The sequence below is a fragment of the Pelobates fuscus genome, chromosome 3 (genome assembly GCF_036172605.1).
Source record: "Pelobates fuscus isolate aPelFus1 chromosome 3, aPelFus1.pri, whole genome shotgun sequence".
Taxonomy (NCBI): Eukaryota; Metazoa; Chordata; class Amphibia; order Anura; family Pelobatidae; genus Pelobates; species Pelobates fuscus.
In genome coordinates, this window is record NC_086319.1 from 355276268 (window position 1) to 355293940 (window position 17673).

The following is a 17673-nucleotide window of genomic DNA, read 5'->3' on the forward strand; positions in this document are numbered from 1 at the left end:
CTCCAACATAATCTTACTGTTTCCCATAAACTGAACTATAGTTAAAATGTACTTGCTGGTTTTCCTCCCCAGCATTGTGGTAGATAAAAGTGCATACCTATTTGTATTTCTTTAGAACCAACAAGTGTACAAGTTTACTCATTACCATACAGATATTACAGTGTAATTAAGATGCGGCAGGAGCATCAGAATACAGGGATACAACAGACACACAGATGTTAGATGTGACTGACACAAAGAGCTTACAATTTTCTGTTCTATTTCAGGGTTAGGATTCAGGTTTCTTCAATAACCTCATCAATATGAAGACAGAAGATACTCCTTCTTCTTGTCGAGAACATTCTCCGTTCCTTGGGCTTGGTCAGTACCTTCTATTTTATATTTTGTGCATGTTTGAACATATGACCATTTCATATATCTGTATATAAGAAATGGCTCTCAATAAGGTTCGCGTTCAATTTCATTTACTGTCTTTTTAAATACATCTTTAGCAACGAATGTCCCTTTATAATCCACAGTCATATTGAACTTAGATGTCTACATTAATATAGGCAACTCTTTAATACAAATAAAAGATATTCAGTTAGATTCATTGTAGAAATGACTAATTGAATAGATAATGGGAGATATAGTCCTTTAAGTGGAAAAATATATTTATCATATCACTGGAACAAGTCCAAAGTGTGTACAAACATAACATCAAATACTAATTAAAGGGGGGCTATAATTTATCTGGAAATTACACCATTGAATAAAGTAAATGCTTGTTTGCTTGTTTTTTTTATAACAATGATTGACAGTGAGCTAAGATGGTGACACTCAGTTAGGATACAGAGGTGTGGATTTCTGTATTTAAATTTATTTTTCAAAACATCAAATATATTTATTTGTTAATTATTAGGATCAGTAAACATAATATTACAATTCATTGGAAGTGACAGTTCTGCTTTATAGTTTGAATGCCCATTAACCTTTTAAATTTCGGCTTTCGGCAAATATGTTTGGCTTATTAAAACTTGTGTTACCCAGTTGACCCAATGTATTCATATATACGTAATTTAACAATTTCTTAGAAAAATATGACAAAACCACCAATAATACTAACAATGCCTATTTAGACATGGACACGAGTTACAAAAGTAATTGAATAAAATAATATTATCTTAAATAAATTGATCGTATTTAATGCTTAGTTTCAAATTCTTTATAAACAACAACATAAAATATGCAATTTCATAGACATCCCCTCGGTAACGCTCGACCAACCCTAGCAAAGCTGTGTTCAAATTCCTGAATGTAATTTTTTTTCATACCTGTCATTCAGCAAGTGAAACAAATGATCATTTGACTTAATGTCATGTGATTGACATGTCCTGGTGTTCCAAGGCAAAATAACACTGCCCATTTTACTGACCAAATACTCACGGGCTGCACTGTAGCTATAATGCTAAAACCCCTTTTTGTGGAGGTTATAAATTTGTTATGGAATGTTTTTTTTTTTTTTTACTTTGTAGAAACAACTTAAATTACATTTTTTATATTTTTATTTAGAATTTAATAGGTGTACGCATTCCTATGATATGCAGAATGAATTATCTACAGATTGTAAGTTCTTCTAGTGAACCTATCGTGTTAAGGAAAGATTAGGACTGGTTTACCAAACATTAGACCTCCAGCTGTGAACTGCAACGCCTATGTATCTTTTTTACTGACTAATTTTGGCTGCCAAATGTTTATGGGAGTTGCTGTATGCTAAAGGCAGTGAGTCCAGTATTTGAATAAATCTGAACATTTAAACCCCAAAAAACTATTCTGAATAACATAGGATTGGCATAGAATTTTCACACTTTGGAGGCATCACTAGATCTGCTTCTACCTTAGTGCATATTGCTCCATTTATGGTTTGAAGTGTGATGCTGTGTGTGTACATAGGCAAAACAATTAAATATGGTGACTAAAACTGCAGAATGTTAGCATTTAAAACGCAGTCAGTGTAAGGAGTTAATCGGTTGGATGTTACAGAGATGAAATTCACTTCAGTTGTGTTTGCACTGAAGATTGACTTTTTGAAGGTCAAACTTAGCCTTTTGCACATAGGATGGATAGTCTCACTGCCTACACATTTCAAATGCTTCATCACTTAACTTTGAAGGAGAGCCAGAGATACACTATAAGATAATAACCCGTACAAATTTACACGGGGGTTATTTCCTGCTTTTAAAAGATACATTTGAGCCTTTGATTGAACAAGCAGAAAATAGGTTAGCATACTGTATTGGAATTCATCTAAGCTACATAATTTTTTTGCCTGAAAAGGGATTCTGGTGTCCAAAGCCTGAAGGTATGTTGTGAGGGTATGAGAAAAATAATCTTCCTTCACCAGAGTAATAAATAAGACTCTCTTTATAATGTTATGATGGCTATGCACAATTACTCCTGTAGTTTGCCTGTTGAGTAAAAAATAGCTAGCTCTGAAATAAACATCAGAAATAGGGGTGATCAAGATGAATTGCCACTGACACACTGTTAAAACATAGGCTTGTTCACACTATTGGTGTTTCAAATATCTGTACCACTTAGGCCATATAATTAGATAAAAAGCAAAAATATAGCAAAAATTGTTTTTATCATAGTTTTTATGGCATAAATAAAAAATGTTATAGTCCACACTTTAACAGCATTCATTTATAGTCTGTCCCTTTTAGCTCAATGATAGAAACATGTTCAGTAAAGTCCCACTTGTGATAAGAACACTCAGTGGTGTAACCATCAAGATGGGAATGGTGGGACATCTGACATCTCTGTCTAGAAAAGTACCATTTAGGACAGATACGCAGAGAACACTCAGTCTCCCGGGCCTGTAGGACGGTAGAATGAGGAATGCACAAATGCAATCTGGAGGGGTGTTCCAGATCAGGCATGCATGAGCAGCGGGAATACGCAGGTGTCCCGTGTTTAGGACAGGAACTCAGTAAGGCAGGGACCAAGCAAGGCAGGGACCAAGCAAGATACATGCTCTTGGATAGCAACCAAGTAGGTGCACTGTACATAACCAGTCTAACAAATTGTTTAGAAAGGCAAATAAGTGTTCAAGAACAAGGGATCGGCCATGTCTCAAGAAGATAAAAATTGCAACATACTTTAGTTAAAATCATAATAAGATAATGTTATGATTGTGGGATGATTCACAGTTCAGCAGAATCTCCCTAACTGGCCCATTATTATTTACCTTTACTTGGTGCTGACCAATTAGCTAGCACAAGAGATAGTTTTACAGCTCATGGTTATTGATGAGTAAAGTGGCTGTGCAGCATTTTTTTTCCAGTAAGGCACTCACCAGAACAAGAGTATAGAAAAATAACTGGCAGAGCAGATTATCAGTTTTACATCACGAGGCTCCATGGCCACTTCACAACTATAGTAGGGATGGGGATGGAAAAGCCATGATCAAGACCTCATATCCATCCAACACCACCTTCTGCCCCAAACCTCTAACCCTATGTCTCCTAAATATAACTTTCTTTAACCTATGCTACAAACTCTAAACTGCCTTGGCTTATAAACCAAATAATTCAACCAGCCCAAAAAATCTGTAAGCCTTATGCTCCTAAAACCAAAACAAGGTCTGCAATCCTGAAGTTTGAAATAGGTCTATGAAATGGGCAGTAGTTTTTTATTCCAGTTCAGTGCTGTATATTTTCAATTTAAATATTGTGCTGATACAATAGATAGCAAGCACACATGTTAAAAGATATGCTTACTTAGTGGAAGCCACCTCAAAAGAGCAACGGAATAAACGACTAAATGCCCTTAAGGGCATGACAAACTGCTTCTCCCATCTAGAGGCCCATCGAAAACTAATATACCACTGGCAGGGCCGGACTGGGAACTAAAATCAGCCCTGGAAAAAAATTCTATACCAGCCCAATAATGCGTCGCGCCAGCATAGTGTGCTGATATAGAGGGTGAAAAAATAACTTGAAATTGAAAACGCTTACTCCAACAAAGGAACGCATATAGGGCTTCAAAATAAACAAAAGAGCGCCTTTTTTTTAAGTAGAAGTTCTTTTGCATGTAATCAATTTTCAGTACAACTACTTTGGCCTATTAAGGACATTTTTGTAATGGTACTGAAATGCTGAATGTCTGCAGTTGCACAACTAAAAAAATGAAGGGATCTGGTTAATTTTGAAGTTCTATGGGTGCGCTCTTCACTTTGAATATGTTATTGTGCATGAGTATGCAACTAGCAACAAGACTGGGCCAATACGTGCTCATTACACACACACACACACACACACACGCATATTAATGACATTTATGTGTGTATTATGCATATATAAATGTATATTACTATATCTGTAAATATTATAGGCATAGTTATATGTTACTAATACACACATTAATATACATGCATATTTATGTGTGTATTACTGTCAGGATCACATCAATTTACGTCTATTACCTTTTCCTCGTTTAGTGTATCTTGTCTCCAATTGTCTCCTTTTTTTTCTCTTACAGCGACCCTTGTGCATCTTTTACTTCATCCCAGTCCATGTGTGTTTCTTTTTACCCTTCTCCAGCCTCTGTATTTCTCTTTCCCCCAGCCCCTTTTGTGTTGTTCTTAGCCCCAGACACTTTGTCTCTTTCTCCCCTTCCAAATCTCATCTGTGTGTCTCTTTCTAACTCCAGACTCTGTGTGCCTCTTTCTCTTCTCCCAGCCCCTCTCTATCTCTTTTTCCCCAGCCCAGCGTTGCCTCTCACAAATCTTGTGTCCCTTTGACCCCCTTCCCTACTGTATGTCTCTTTGTCACCCCAACAAACCTTCTGTGTGTCTCTCTTCCCCATCTCCTCCCTGTGTCTCTCTCTTACCCCTCTATTTGTACCCCCATTCCCTGTTTCTCTATTACCCCTCTGTCTCTTTGTCCCCCCTTGCCCTATGTCTCTCTATTACCCCTCTGTCTCTTTGCCCCCCCCCCCAACCTGGTGTCTTTCTATTACCCCTCAGTCTCTGTGTCCCCCCTCTCCCTGTGTTTCTATTATTCCTCTATTTGTCTCCCCCCTTCCCCTCTATTTGCCTCTCCCCTTCCCCTCTATTTGCCCCCTTCCCCTCTATTTGTCTCCCCCTTCTCCTCTACTTGCCCCCCCTCCCCTCTATTTGCCCCCCTTCCCCTCTATTTACCCCCTTCCCCTCTATTTGTCTCCCCCCCTTCCCCTCTATTTGTCTCCCCCTTCTCCTCTATTTGCCCCCCCTTCCCCTCTATTTGCCCCCCCTTCCCCTCTATTTGGCCCCCCTTCCCCTCTATTTGCCCCCCCTTACCCTCTATTTGACCCCCCTTCCCCTTCTGTGTGCCTGCTTAACTTGTCACAGGAGGACTGAGGGAGGGGGTGGAGCTAACGACCATGCTCCCCCGCGGTTCCCATAATTCCTAGCATCTACACATCATAGAGTAGTGATTACTCTATGATGTGGCTGAGCTGGGAATTATGGGAACCGCGAGGGAGCATGGTCGTTAGCTCCGCCCCCTCCCTCAGTCCTCCTGTGCTGACAGCTATGCTGCTGTCAGTATCAGTGAGTGTGCCGCCGGATCGCTTAGGCGCCCGCCCGGCACACTCACTGATACTGATAGCAGCATAGCTGTCAGCACAGGAGATGGGGCCGCCGGCTGCAAGGTAAGTATAAATCCTCAGAGTGTGCCGCCGGACCGGCCACCCGGCGGCACCGACAATGCGGCCGGCGGCCGCAATATTATTAAAATATAGGGAGCAGGGCTCCCTCTCTCCCTCCAGCCCCCCAGGTGCCGCGGCCCACCGGGAAATTTCCCGGTATCCCGGTGGGCCAGTCCGGCCCTGACCACTGGTATTTAACCCCGGATAGACTCATTCATATCTATAAAAATACACGAGAAACCTGCTGGAGGTGTGGCAACGATAAAGGTACCATGCTCCACATATGGTGGCAGTGCGAAAAACTTAAACCATTCTGGGAAGTGGTGCATAACTTAACTAATGATTTCATATGAGCGCATGTCTGCAACCTCCCCAATGCAAGACACCAAAGTCACGCGGATTTGGGAGATTGGAAAGTCTGCTTTTCACCATAGGAGTTTTGCTGGTTCCAATCAAAACAGGACTTGTGCCCTTGGGGGCAAGGTCATCCCATAACAAGAAGAGAAGTCTATCCAATAATGCCTAAATACCAAGCACTAACATACTCTCAAATGTGCCTTGTTTCCTCATTTTATGTTAAATGTTATTTCATGTTACCTTTACTTTTCTTCAAGTTGCACTTTGTATGCTATGTTACTCGGCGACATACTACGGACTACATAGCTAAACCATAGAAAAAGTAATGTACTATACATACGTTGTAAGCAATATGAACCTATCTGTTATGTGCATATCTGTATTAAGGAATTGTGATTGCTATGTTGTCTTATGTTACACGATGCACTGTCCCGAACTACAGATGTTATGTAACCTACATTCAAAATTCCAATAAACATCAATTATGAAAAAAAATAAAAAAAAGATATACGGTACTTACTTGAAGTTTGCTATCTCTCTATACACAGTAGGAACATCTGGAGTGGATGGAGTGGCGGGTAATGTAAATGTGTGCAGGTTGGGAATTGGGATGTCGGCACATTACTATGGAATGTTGAGGCAATCTTCACTGTTGTGCCGATTGCATAGCAGTTTGGCGTAAGAAGGTTTAATTCATGTACAGGTGAATAACTTTTCATCTATAGATTTGCTAGCAATATGACTAGCATAATGTATATATAAAATGTTATTGCCTTTAAAATGACACCAAGCCATGTTGGTCATGACAGTTTTATGAATAGGTCACTACAGAACAGTTTGCTTTGCTACTGTATATATTTAGATAAGTTTATGTAGCCCCATTCTTATCACAATTTCTCATGTAAACAATGCACCTTTACAAGCTCGTCTTCATAACTAAAATCTTAAATACCCTCTATTAATTTTGCTAAAAGCTTTTGCCCTTTTTCTGCCTCTATCATTTAATTTTTGAATAGTGTTGTTCAAAATCACTACATATTCATGGTGAGTAGTTACCATTAATTTATATCTGGGAAATATTATATTTTCATCAAGTCAACCCCCTTTTTAACATATATCAGTACCTTACTGGCGTTTGTTTTGCAACGATTTGTCTCTTACCTGGGTTCTGAGATAAGCTGGATAGCAATCCCGTTGATCATTCCTTTCTTGAGAGCGTCAGTCACTCTCAGGCAATGAATGAAATTCTCGGCAAGGAAAATAGACAGAATAAGCATTAGCTGGCACAGAACTCTCAAGTCACTCTGGCTAATGATGCTGCCAGAGTTTGAGTTACACATCCAGAAGCTAGCCTAAATATTCCAGTTTGTGCATCGTTTCATACCATGAACACTTCAAAACACACTGAAGTGGTTATAGTGCTTGCAGTAACCCATTAAGGGAAAATAAATAGATGATCTGGGGTAGGACATCATTTCTACAACAACAATTGATCATGAGGCAGAAAGAAAGGTGATGTTTAGTCAAACATAAGATATACACAATAAAGCATTGGCAGTGGCACAGACAGGAAGAAGATGAAGTGGAACAAGGCACATAGTTTTATATTAGATTATTGGACATGTAGGTGGGAGAAAAAAAAATAGATCAGAACATGGGGAGAAAGTATACACAGTAAACCAAATGCTAAAGTACATCAACCTGTGTTCCTTTAAACATTTTAATTAAGTTAATAATAACATGAATATTTAAAGCACACGATTTGCACATGGTACACATGGCAAGAACACCTATAGAAATGTACAAATTTACAAACTGTGTTGTAAAATGGAATAATGTGGCCTTAACAAGATGGCATCAGGGTTTACAAAGTGGAGTAAAATTCCCCTGTATTTCAGATTCCAAATTAAATGAAGTATGTGCTGGTTGTGGTAACACCATCTCGGATCGGTTCCTGCTGAGAGTAAATGAGCGATCATGGCACGAATGCTGTGTGAAATGTGTGGCCTGTTTGCAAACCCTCTCTGGGAGCTGCTACTACAGGAACCGTCAACTGTACTGCAAAGAGGACTACGAGAAGTAAGTCTAGAGCTTTCTTAGGGATAGCAGTTGTAAAGGGTCAAACAATATATTGTTTGATTTGTATGGTTTCAATCTAATCAAGCTACAAAAGGTTTAGACCTACTTACTGCTTGAAAACATGAGGAGAACTAGGTAACATAGAGTATGTAATGTCTGAATCCATGATTTGGTGACAAACTTCCATATTCCCACTGTGTAGGAAATAGACAAATACATTCATTTTCAGACAAATGCAAATTCATCGAAATTTATTGGTAATGTGTTCCTTCGTAAGAATCACAAATTAACTAATTGCATATATAACAAAATATCGGACGAAAACTGTCCATGCATTTCTTCATTCTTTTTATTTTTCTTTATCTAATTACTAGGAGGGAGCTACGGGCTCCCTTCTTGTTATTTAGTGTTTTTACATATTGAAACCATGGGGAGCAGAGACTGTGGCCTCTGGGAATGGGTAGGTACTATTTTACATTTCCCACTTGCCCGTCACCACCCAATGGGATAGGGGTAAAAGTTAACATGTTTGCTAGTTTCTTGTTTCTCATGTCTCAGAAAATAGCTATATAGGGAGCCATGTAGGGAAAGATGGAAAATAGTACCCCTGCATCCCTGAGGTCATCAATAAGTGAGAGATTAAAAATTAAACTGGTTTGTCTGAATTTTGTTTGATATGAAGACATACCAAGCAAAACCAAATTGTCCATCCATGCTTATTTTTTTTACTGCTCCTCCTTTTTCTCTCTGTTGTCACTTCTCACTTGTTCTGTGAATAAAATCAACTTTAGAGGCTATCAGCTAACTATTAACCATCTTTTTCCCATATATCACCTTTTTATTTTGGCACCATAGACAGGACGTTAAATCAGGTAATTGGATGGTTCATTCGTTGTCCATTTTGTTTATTTTGTGACTCATCTGTATAGCAGGGTTCAAAATTTCAACTCGCCCACTGGCCCTGGCAAGTAGAAATTCACCCCTGATAATTCTGCCATGAATCCTAAAGGTTTGTAATAGGGAGTTAGCTTTAGGGCTGTGTTATAGTGTAGGACTTGAAATTTTGTGTCCTGCTTAATGTTTCAGAGTTCTGCATTTCGGAGGAATCGCCAATCACCCAAAATTTGACTGATTGCAACTGAAACTGAATGTACACATCTAATAATTATAAATATGGAATGAGTGAATATGCTGTAGTTGCAGAGATTTGTCAGTACTGTTTCAGCCTACAGGTTAAGTAAAACCTAGTACACCAGCTCAATAATTTGTCATTAGTACAGTAGTATGACAGTTACTGGTATTTGACTGCATAGATGGAGGGAAAAAACTGGATCTTACATGTGAAATCATATGATCCTGCCTTTAGTACAGGTTGAAAAAAATTAGAGCTACATAAAAATAGAATGTTTTTGGAAATCTCTTGACGTCAAGAAGAGATAATCAATATATATTATAAGACAAAGTATGAACTTCTTTGTCTTATGCAGTAGATTATTCTTGGCAAAATGTGGCAAACCTGGGCTTTAAACAACTCCGACCTCCTATATTTTGCCTTTTCCCGCTAGTCAACACTTTCAATGACTAATGGGAACAGTCATGTTCTTGTGTGATGTTCAGTAATGCCCAATAAAAGATCACTGTGCATGTACAAGAAGATATATTATGGATACTGAAGTCCTGTGGACAACTTCTCCTGGATTATTCACTCACAACAAATGGGAGAGAACAGTCAGAGGACAGAAGTCAGGAGAAGGGGTGATCTTAGAGGCTACTAGTAGGGAATAAGGTAGGAGAGTTAAAATAAGGTATTAGAAGATGAGACATTGGACATGAGTAGAAACCACTTGGGTGCAGCTGTGACCCTTCCACGCTAAGGGATCCTTTGATGGCTGAGATATTTATATATATATGCAGTTTGTATGTAAAGACAATATATGTGTATACCTTCAATACTAACCCTAGCAGACCGGTGAGTCAGTTCCCCCTGATGAGCTTTTAATCTAAGGCGAAACGCGCGTTGGGGCTCGACGACCGCTATTATTATTTAGTTAACCAGTTGCTCTGTCTCTCGTCCTCTTGGATGTTCCCTTACCTTGATGGGTAGAGTTCGATAAAGGGATACACTCATGAGCTACTTAGGTATCCTTAGCAATTTAGACATTTGATCATTATGCATGGATCACAGACAGACTAGTTATCTATTACTAAACTAATAGATATACTACTTTGCTATACACTAGTTTTCCGGTTCTCTGTTTGATAACATTAGGACTTTGTTTCTTTTCTTTACTTTATCTATACCAGGTGCTCTTGAAGGCACCTTTCCTACTATTTTTAAGTTTATTTGCTTAATATTAAGTTTAGTTAATTTAGTACTCCGGTTTCTTTATTGAGGAAACCGGCATATTATTGCCAGTTACACGTTATGGATTGACAATCTGATTCCCTTTTTACCGGAGACCGGTGAATGGACTGGATGTGTATGGACAGGTTATGTAGTAGTATTCCCACAGGTTGTGGCTATTTACTCCGCGTTAGTTACTTCTTTTGATACATGGATACAATACTGTATCGGATCTGGTTATGATACATTGATAACAACTTAAGTTGATACACGCTGTATAGCTTTCCTAATGGGAGTCCAATATATTTTGCTTAGTTTTGTTTTTATGTTTTTCGTTATTATTTCTCACCTTTTATTGTGTGTATATTTTTGCTTGCACTGCCGTAATGGACTTCTCGATTAAGTCAGGCAATCATAGCTAGGGTATATGTGTTTTTTGGTTCAATAAAAAAGTATCTTCGAGATTTTTAATTATGATTAGTTTGTCCATCGTACGTTACACTTCATAGTGTTGGAACAGATTTTCGCATCTTTTTTGTTATTATTTGTTAAGGGTTTCTGGCCATTAATTCATTTATTTACCTTCAATACTAAGTTCATATAGGTATGTAGACATAGTTGCATATGTGCATGAAATGTAAATTTTATACATGCACGTGTTGATGGATTTATATATGCCTTCAATGACCTGTTTACATCTTCGTGGTGACATTGTTTGATAAATGCTTTGTCCATTTATGTATAGTTTTACACCTGCCATGACTAGCTTTAGGTCACTGGAGCATGATAGACATTAAGCATCCTTGTGCAATATGTATACTTCAATATTGTATTTGTCTGCATCTTGAATTGATACATTTTTTGACACGTATTGAATAGTTTTCACACTATGTGCAGCAGGCTCCTTAGAGCATATTTTCTTAGTTAAAGGGTCCACAATATGGAATAATTTAAACTTGAGGCTTGATTTGCAGTGGGGGATGGTACCCTTTATGTCTGGTGTAGTTAGAACACTACTTCCATCCTATGTTTTCCCGATTGTCATGGCCAGTTACGATAATTGACAGGGGTATTAAATAAAAGAAATCCGTATCTATCTATCTATCTATCTATCGATTAATCGATCGATCGACCTACCTACTATCTATCGATCGACCGACTGACCAACCTACTATCTTTCTATCTATCTATCTATTAGGGATGCACCGACATTTTGTGACAAATTTGCCGAAATAAAAAAATTCAAATGTATTTTTATTTTTGTAGTGCAACAGACATGTTAACAGACATGTTTGCATTAACAATTCAGGTGATTATATATCACAATGAAAGATAGTAATGATAACATGAAAAGTCAAGAATACTGCACTTGGGACGGGGGGAGAGAACACTATGGGGCAGGGGAGGGGGGAAGAACACTATGGGACGGAGAGGGGGGAAGAACACTATGGGACAGGGAAGGTGGAAAGAACACTATGGGACGGAGAGGGGGGAAAGAACACTATGGGACAGGGGAGGGGGGGAAGAATACTATGGTATAGGGGAGGGGGTGGAGAAAAGAACACTATGGGACAGGGGAGGTTGGGAAGAACACTATAAGACAGGGGAGGGGAGGAAGAACACTATGGGACAGGGGATGGGGGAAGAACACTAGGACAGGGAAGGGGAGAAAAGAACACTGTGGGACAGGGGAGGGGAGAAAAGAACACTATGGGACGGGGGAGGGGGGAAAGAACATTATAGGATAGGGGATGGGGGAAGAACACTAGGACATGGGAGGGGAGAAAAGAACACTATGGGGGGGGCGTGGCCTGACTGCCGATGGAGTGAGACGCATCTCTGCACAGCTCCTAGGCCCCAACCTGTTAAACCCAGCACAATAGCACAAAAAAGCGATTAAAATGGGGAGAACAAGGAAACCCAACGATGCTGACACCTCTGGGATGACACCGGCGAAACATAACCCTGGCCCGATGGACGGATTTCTACTGGCTTCTCAGGGCCCGCGGGGCCTAGACGGCACGGCCACGCCGGCACCGTCCTCCCCGGCCTCCAGCATGGCACCCTCGGGCAGGACCTCGCCGACGGCCCCCACGCTGTCCCAAATATCAGCCGAGCTTGCTAATATCACCGCTAACATGCTTACCCGTAGAGACAAAGCCGACATGGTCGCGGAGCTGAAAGCAGTCATCCGGGAAGAGATCACGGCAGTCCGAAGGGACCTTACGGCCCTGGAGCAGCGTGTGGACAACTTGGAGGTAGATCGCCTGCAAAGCAACCAAACGATGCAGGCTGCAGAACTGGCGACCGGGAGACAGGGAAACATCCTCCTGGACATCCGCCGCCAAGTTGAGGATCTGGACAATAGGGGACGCCGCAAGAACATCAGGATTAGAGGCCTCCCGGAAGCTGAGGGAGAAAATCCGCACGAGGTTCTAACAGGCCTCTTCACCTACCTTATGGGAGAATCGGCCCCTACTGATTTTGGCATAGAAAGGGCTCATAGGGCCTTGCGGGCCCCTAGAAGAGATGGCCTCCCGCGAGATATAATTTGCTCTCTTGAATCCTTCCCATTAAAAGAGGCAATAATGCAGGCCGCAAGGACGCAACAACGGATAACCTACCTGGACTCGCAGGTCTCCCTCTACCAAGACCTATCCACGATAACCCTGGATGCCCGTAGAGCGCTCCGACCGCTAACCAGGCTTTTGCAGGAGCGGAGGATAACGTACAAGTGGGGGTTCCCCTTTAGCCTCCAGGCGAGAGTAGGCAATGTATGGCACATCATCCGCTGGCCGAATGAAGTTCCCCGCTTTCTTCAGGCGGCGGGCCTGCCAGCAACACAGATTCCGAATTGGATCCTGGAGGGTCCCCCAGCCAGGGCCTCGGGCCCTTTGGAAGTGGCGCATAACCTCAGGGCGGGCCCTACCCCGACACAACGCAGAGGAGGCCCGGAGTCCCCAGAAGAATAATCGGAAACAGACCCCGGCAGATGGCCTAGATACCCACTCCGAAAGTCCCAGTTGACTGACATCCTGCCCCGGATGCCTTCCACGGGGACCCCTTGCACCGGCCCCCACCGCAAGCCGCCTTACCAGGGGTATGTACTTTCTTTATGCTCTGCACACTAGTATTAGCTTGGGATACAGGGGGGGAACTACTTAGGTGGGGAGGGGGGACAACCCGGGGAATTGTATATCGGAGCAAGGTAGCCTACGATGCAGTTTTCTGACAGGGGGGATCCCAGCCAGGTTGGGGGGGTTAGGTCCTTTATGGGGGTATGAGGGGATGCAGTGGATGGACTCATCTAATGGTAATCGGACACTTTACGAATGATGGTCCCCTGTACACGAACATTATCCATGAACACCCGATGGACCACAGCCTGTTTCAGGGGGGGGCGGTGAGGGGGGTATCGGGGGGGGGCATGGGTGGACGGGGGCTTATGGGAGGGAGGTCACGGGGCTGTATGCTGGGATATGGATCTGATTCGGGGGGATACTGTGCAGCAAAATGTTTTTTCCTCGCTTAGACATGTTAAAGTTGATTGTTATGTTTATGGGCCCGCACGTTTGTTACACAACCACATTGTAAACACGTTAAGGGTAGTTATGTTCACACGGCTACTAATCTGCACACACGTGCCAACGGTTAAAGTCGCACCTTACTGCAAATATGGCTGCCGCACGCACGCACTATGCATCTGATGCGATAACGCACCTCCCCAATCTAATCTAATACACAAGCCGGAGAAATCCGCGTGGGCATGCAAATAGAAAGGCCCCTTAGCCATGACGCATAGGACCCGCCTGTGACACCTTACAACATCCCATGGGATACTCACTTAGGGAGCTCAGGGCTAACGAAATGCGCTGACATAATGAACAACTCACAACCCCACAGATAACACACGAAGGTGGTAATCTTGACACAAGGGACGAGGGGAATATCCCCCACACACACACAGGGCAGGGCTCAAGGAGGACTTTGTGGCTACACGGGAGACCGGAGGGTCACGATCTTGCCCCGCACCCCAGTTCAAACACTTCACTACACTACGCGCATAGAAGCCTACATCAGGTTGGGAGCCATTGGAGACGGTAGTAGTAGAAGGACATATAGACCGAAACACTCCATTGGATACGACAGACTCGACCTCACTGAGACTGACCCATTTGTAAATATCACCGGGGATCCGGGTAGGACTGACCGCCGACCTATAGGATCCACGACAAACCGGTGCAGGGTCGTTGTCACACTAACGAAAATCCCACCCACGGGACTGACTGGACACCGGACCGCCCCAACCCTCTAGAACTCACCTCCCCGACAAATCTTATCCCAGTAACTTTCCGGTGCGGCGGCAGGTGGGTCGTTCCCCGCCCCTTGCTTCTCCAGTAGAATGACCGCCGCACGGGGGTTTATCCCGGCTCAGTTGAAATATTGGTCCAATAATGTCCAGGGCCTCAACACCCCAGAAAAACGGGCCCACCTGCGCCGCCGTCTATGGCACGCCAAAACATCAGTAGCCTTCCTCCAAGAAACCCATCTCAAAGGTGGGAACACACCAAAACTGGAAAATCAGCGCTTCCCCTTGGGTTACTATGCGAACCACTCTGACGCCAAAAGGGCCGGAGTCGCGATTCTGTTCTCGCACACTGTCCCATTCCAATGTACACAATCTCAGGCGGACCCGAATGGGAGATATCTCTTCCTGAAGGGCACTATAGCTGATCATGTATACACCTTCGCTTGCCTCTATGGCCCAAACAGGAAACAACACTCTTTCCTTAGCCGAACACTGGCCAAACTGGAGAGGTTCAGGGAAGGCCTACTGATCATGGCGGGAGATCTAAACATGCCACTGGACCCATTACGGGATACGTCTAGGGGCCAAAGCTCGATCCCCTCGCATTGTCTGAGAGCAGCACAACGATCCCTACGTAGGCTGGGGCTAGTGGACTGCTGGAGGGCGTTTCACCCGGAGGGCCGAGACTACACACATTATTCCTCTGTACATTCGCACTATAGTCGCATAGATTATTTCTTTATAGCACAAGAGTACCTCAACTTGCTGATCGGTGCTGACATAGACATCGTGGACCACTCGGACCATGCGCCGGTGCAGATTCGCACTCGCTCGCCTCTCTTTAAACCGCGAGAGAGGCAGTGGAAGCTGAACGAATCTTTGTTGGAAGACCTGGAGTTCACCACCGCGATGACCCAAACTTTGACCGATTATTTTGAGACGAACGAAAGCCCAGATATGCAACCCCTGACACTATGGGAAGCCCATAAGTGCGTGATACGGGGACACCTCATAACTGCGAGCACCAGACGGAAACGGCAGAGGATGGCGCAAATTGCCGACCTAACGAATAGAATTGCCGAACTGGAACAGGCCCATAAGGTCTCCCTGGACGATTGCATCTACCTCCGCCTCACGGAGGCCCGTAGAGAGCTCAGGGATATCTTATCGCAGGGCCTGATTCACACGGCAAGGAAATCGTCAAGGTATTTCTACGAGCACTCGAATAAAAGTGGGAGACTATTAGCGAAGATGCTACAAGAAAAACGGAGATCTCGGCACGTCCACAAGATACACACAAATACGAGGGTTATCACACAGCTCCCCGAGGGCATTCTATCGGCTTTCCGCGAATACTACGCGGCATTATATGCCCAAACGCAGGCTAAAAAGGGGCAGGGGGAAAAAATCCAGCAGTTACGGATCGCGGCGTACTTAGAGGAACATGTCACACGCAAACTGACCCCAGAACAAACGGCCGTCCTGGAGCAGCCCATGTCAATTGAGGAACTGGCGGGAGCACTGAAGACGACCAAACCGCACAAAGCCCCTGGACCCGATGGTCTTCCAGTTAACTACCTTCGTACGTTTAACCCCTTAAGGACCAAACTTCTGGAATAAAAGGGAATCATGACGTGTCACACACGTCATGTGTCCTTAAGGGGTTAAAGACATCCTCTTGCCCAGACTCCTATTGGGACTCAACTCCATTCAAGAAGGGGGATGCTTTCCAAAAGACTCCCTGAGGGCAACGATCGCGATCCTGCCGAAGGAAGGTAAAGACCCGACCAACTGTTCCAGCTACCGGCCGATTTCGTTGCTTAACGCGGACGTAAAACTTTTCGCCAAGGCCATGGCTGCCAGGGTGGCACAGACGCTCCCGGACTTGGTCCACGCGGATCAAGTAGGGTTCATACCCGGGAGAGAGGCGAGGGACAATACCATCCGGGCCCTTAACATCATACACAACGCGGCGGCAGGCAAACGAGACATGGTGCTCCTCTCTACCGACGCCGAAAAGGCGTTCGATAGAGTGGACTGGCATTTTATGGCCGCTACCCTGGACCACATGGGATTTGGGCCGCGCCTGCGAACTTGGGTGGCGGCACTATACACTGCACCCTCAGCACGCATAAGGGTCAACGGAGTGTTGACAGACTCGTTTGATATCGGCAACGGCACGAGGCAGGGATGCCCCCTGTCCCCTCTACTGTTCGCCCTTACACTCGAACCCTTTTTGGAAGCAGTCCGGCAACACGGAGGGATCACGGGACACCACATAGGGGGGAAGGAGCATAGAGTGGCGGCGTACGCCGACGATATGCTCTTCTTCCTAGAACAGCCGAGAATCTCGACACCGAATCTCCTGGAAGCATTTCGTATATACGGTGAAATATCCAATCTGAAGCTCAACCTGGACAAATCTGAGGCTATGCCTCTCACCAGGGACCAGGCGCTCAGACATCACCTCCAAACGCAGTTCCCATTCAAAATATGCACCACCAAACTGCGCTACCTCGGCATCTGGCTGCCAGAGGACACAAAGGACATATACCAACTTAACTTCGCGCCCCTCTTAGCAACCATACAGCAAGACATCAAAAGGTGGACGGCCCTCTATGTCTCGTGGTTTGGGAGGATAAATGCCGTAAAAATGAATGTCTTGCCTCGCATTTTGTACCTCTTCCAGACATTGCCAACAGCAATCCCAAGGAGCTTTTTTCAATCGGTGTCGACCACCATACGGCAGTTTGTCTGGAACCACAAACCCTCACGTGTGAAAAGGTCCACACTGGAACGCCCAAAGACTGAGGGTGGAGCGGGACTGCCGTCCATCGTTATGTACTACCAGGCTACCCACCTCCATAGATTGGTCGACTGGCATGCCAGCCCGTGCACAAAGCAATGGGTTCAC

General features: G+C 43.7%; 1 protein-coding gene across 1 annotated transcript in view; it reads left to right on the top strand.

Annotated features, from left to right (window-relative positions):
• Nucleotides 1–300: 300 nt before the first annotated feature.
• The window catches only part of LOC134601267 (LIM/homeobox protein LMX-1.2-like), a 77628-nt gene continuing 60255 nt past the window's right edge, over nt 301–17673 (top strand). The window contains exons 1-2 of the mRNA XM_063445738.1: nt 301–360; nt 7926–8106. Coding sequence (XP_063301808.1) covers nt 303–360; nt 7926–8106 — 239 coding nt within the window. The 5' untranslated portion in view covers nt 301–302. The remainder of the gene's footprint in view (nt 361–7925; nt 8107–17673) is intronic.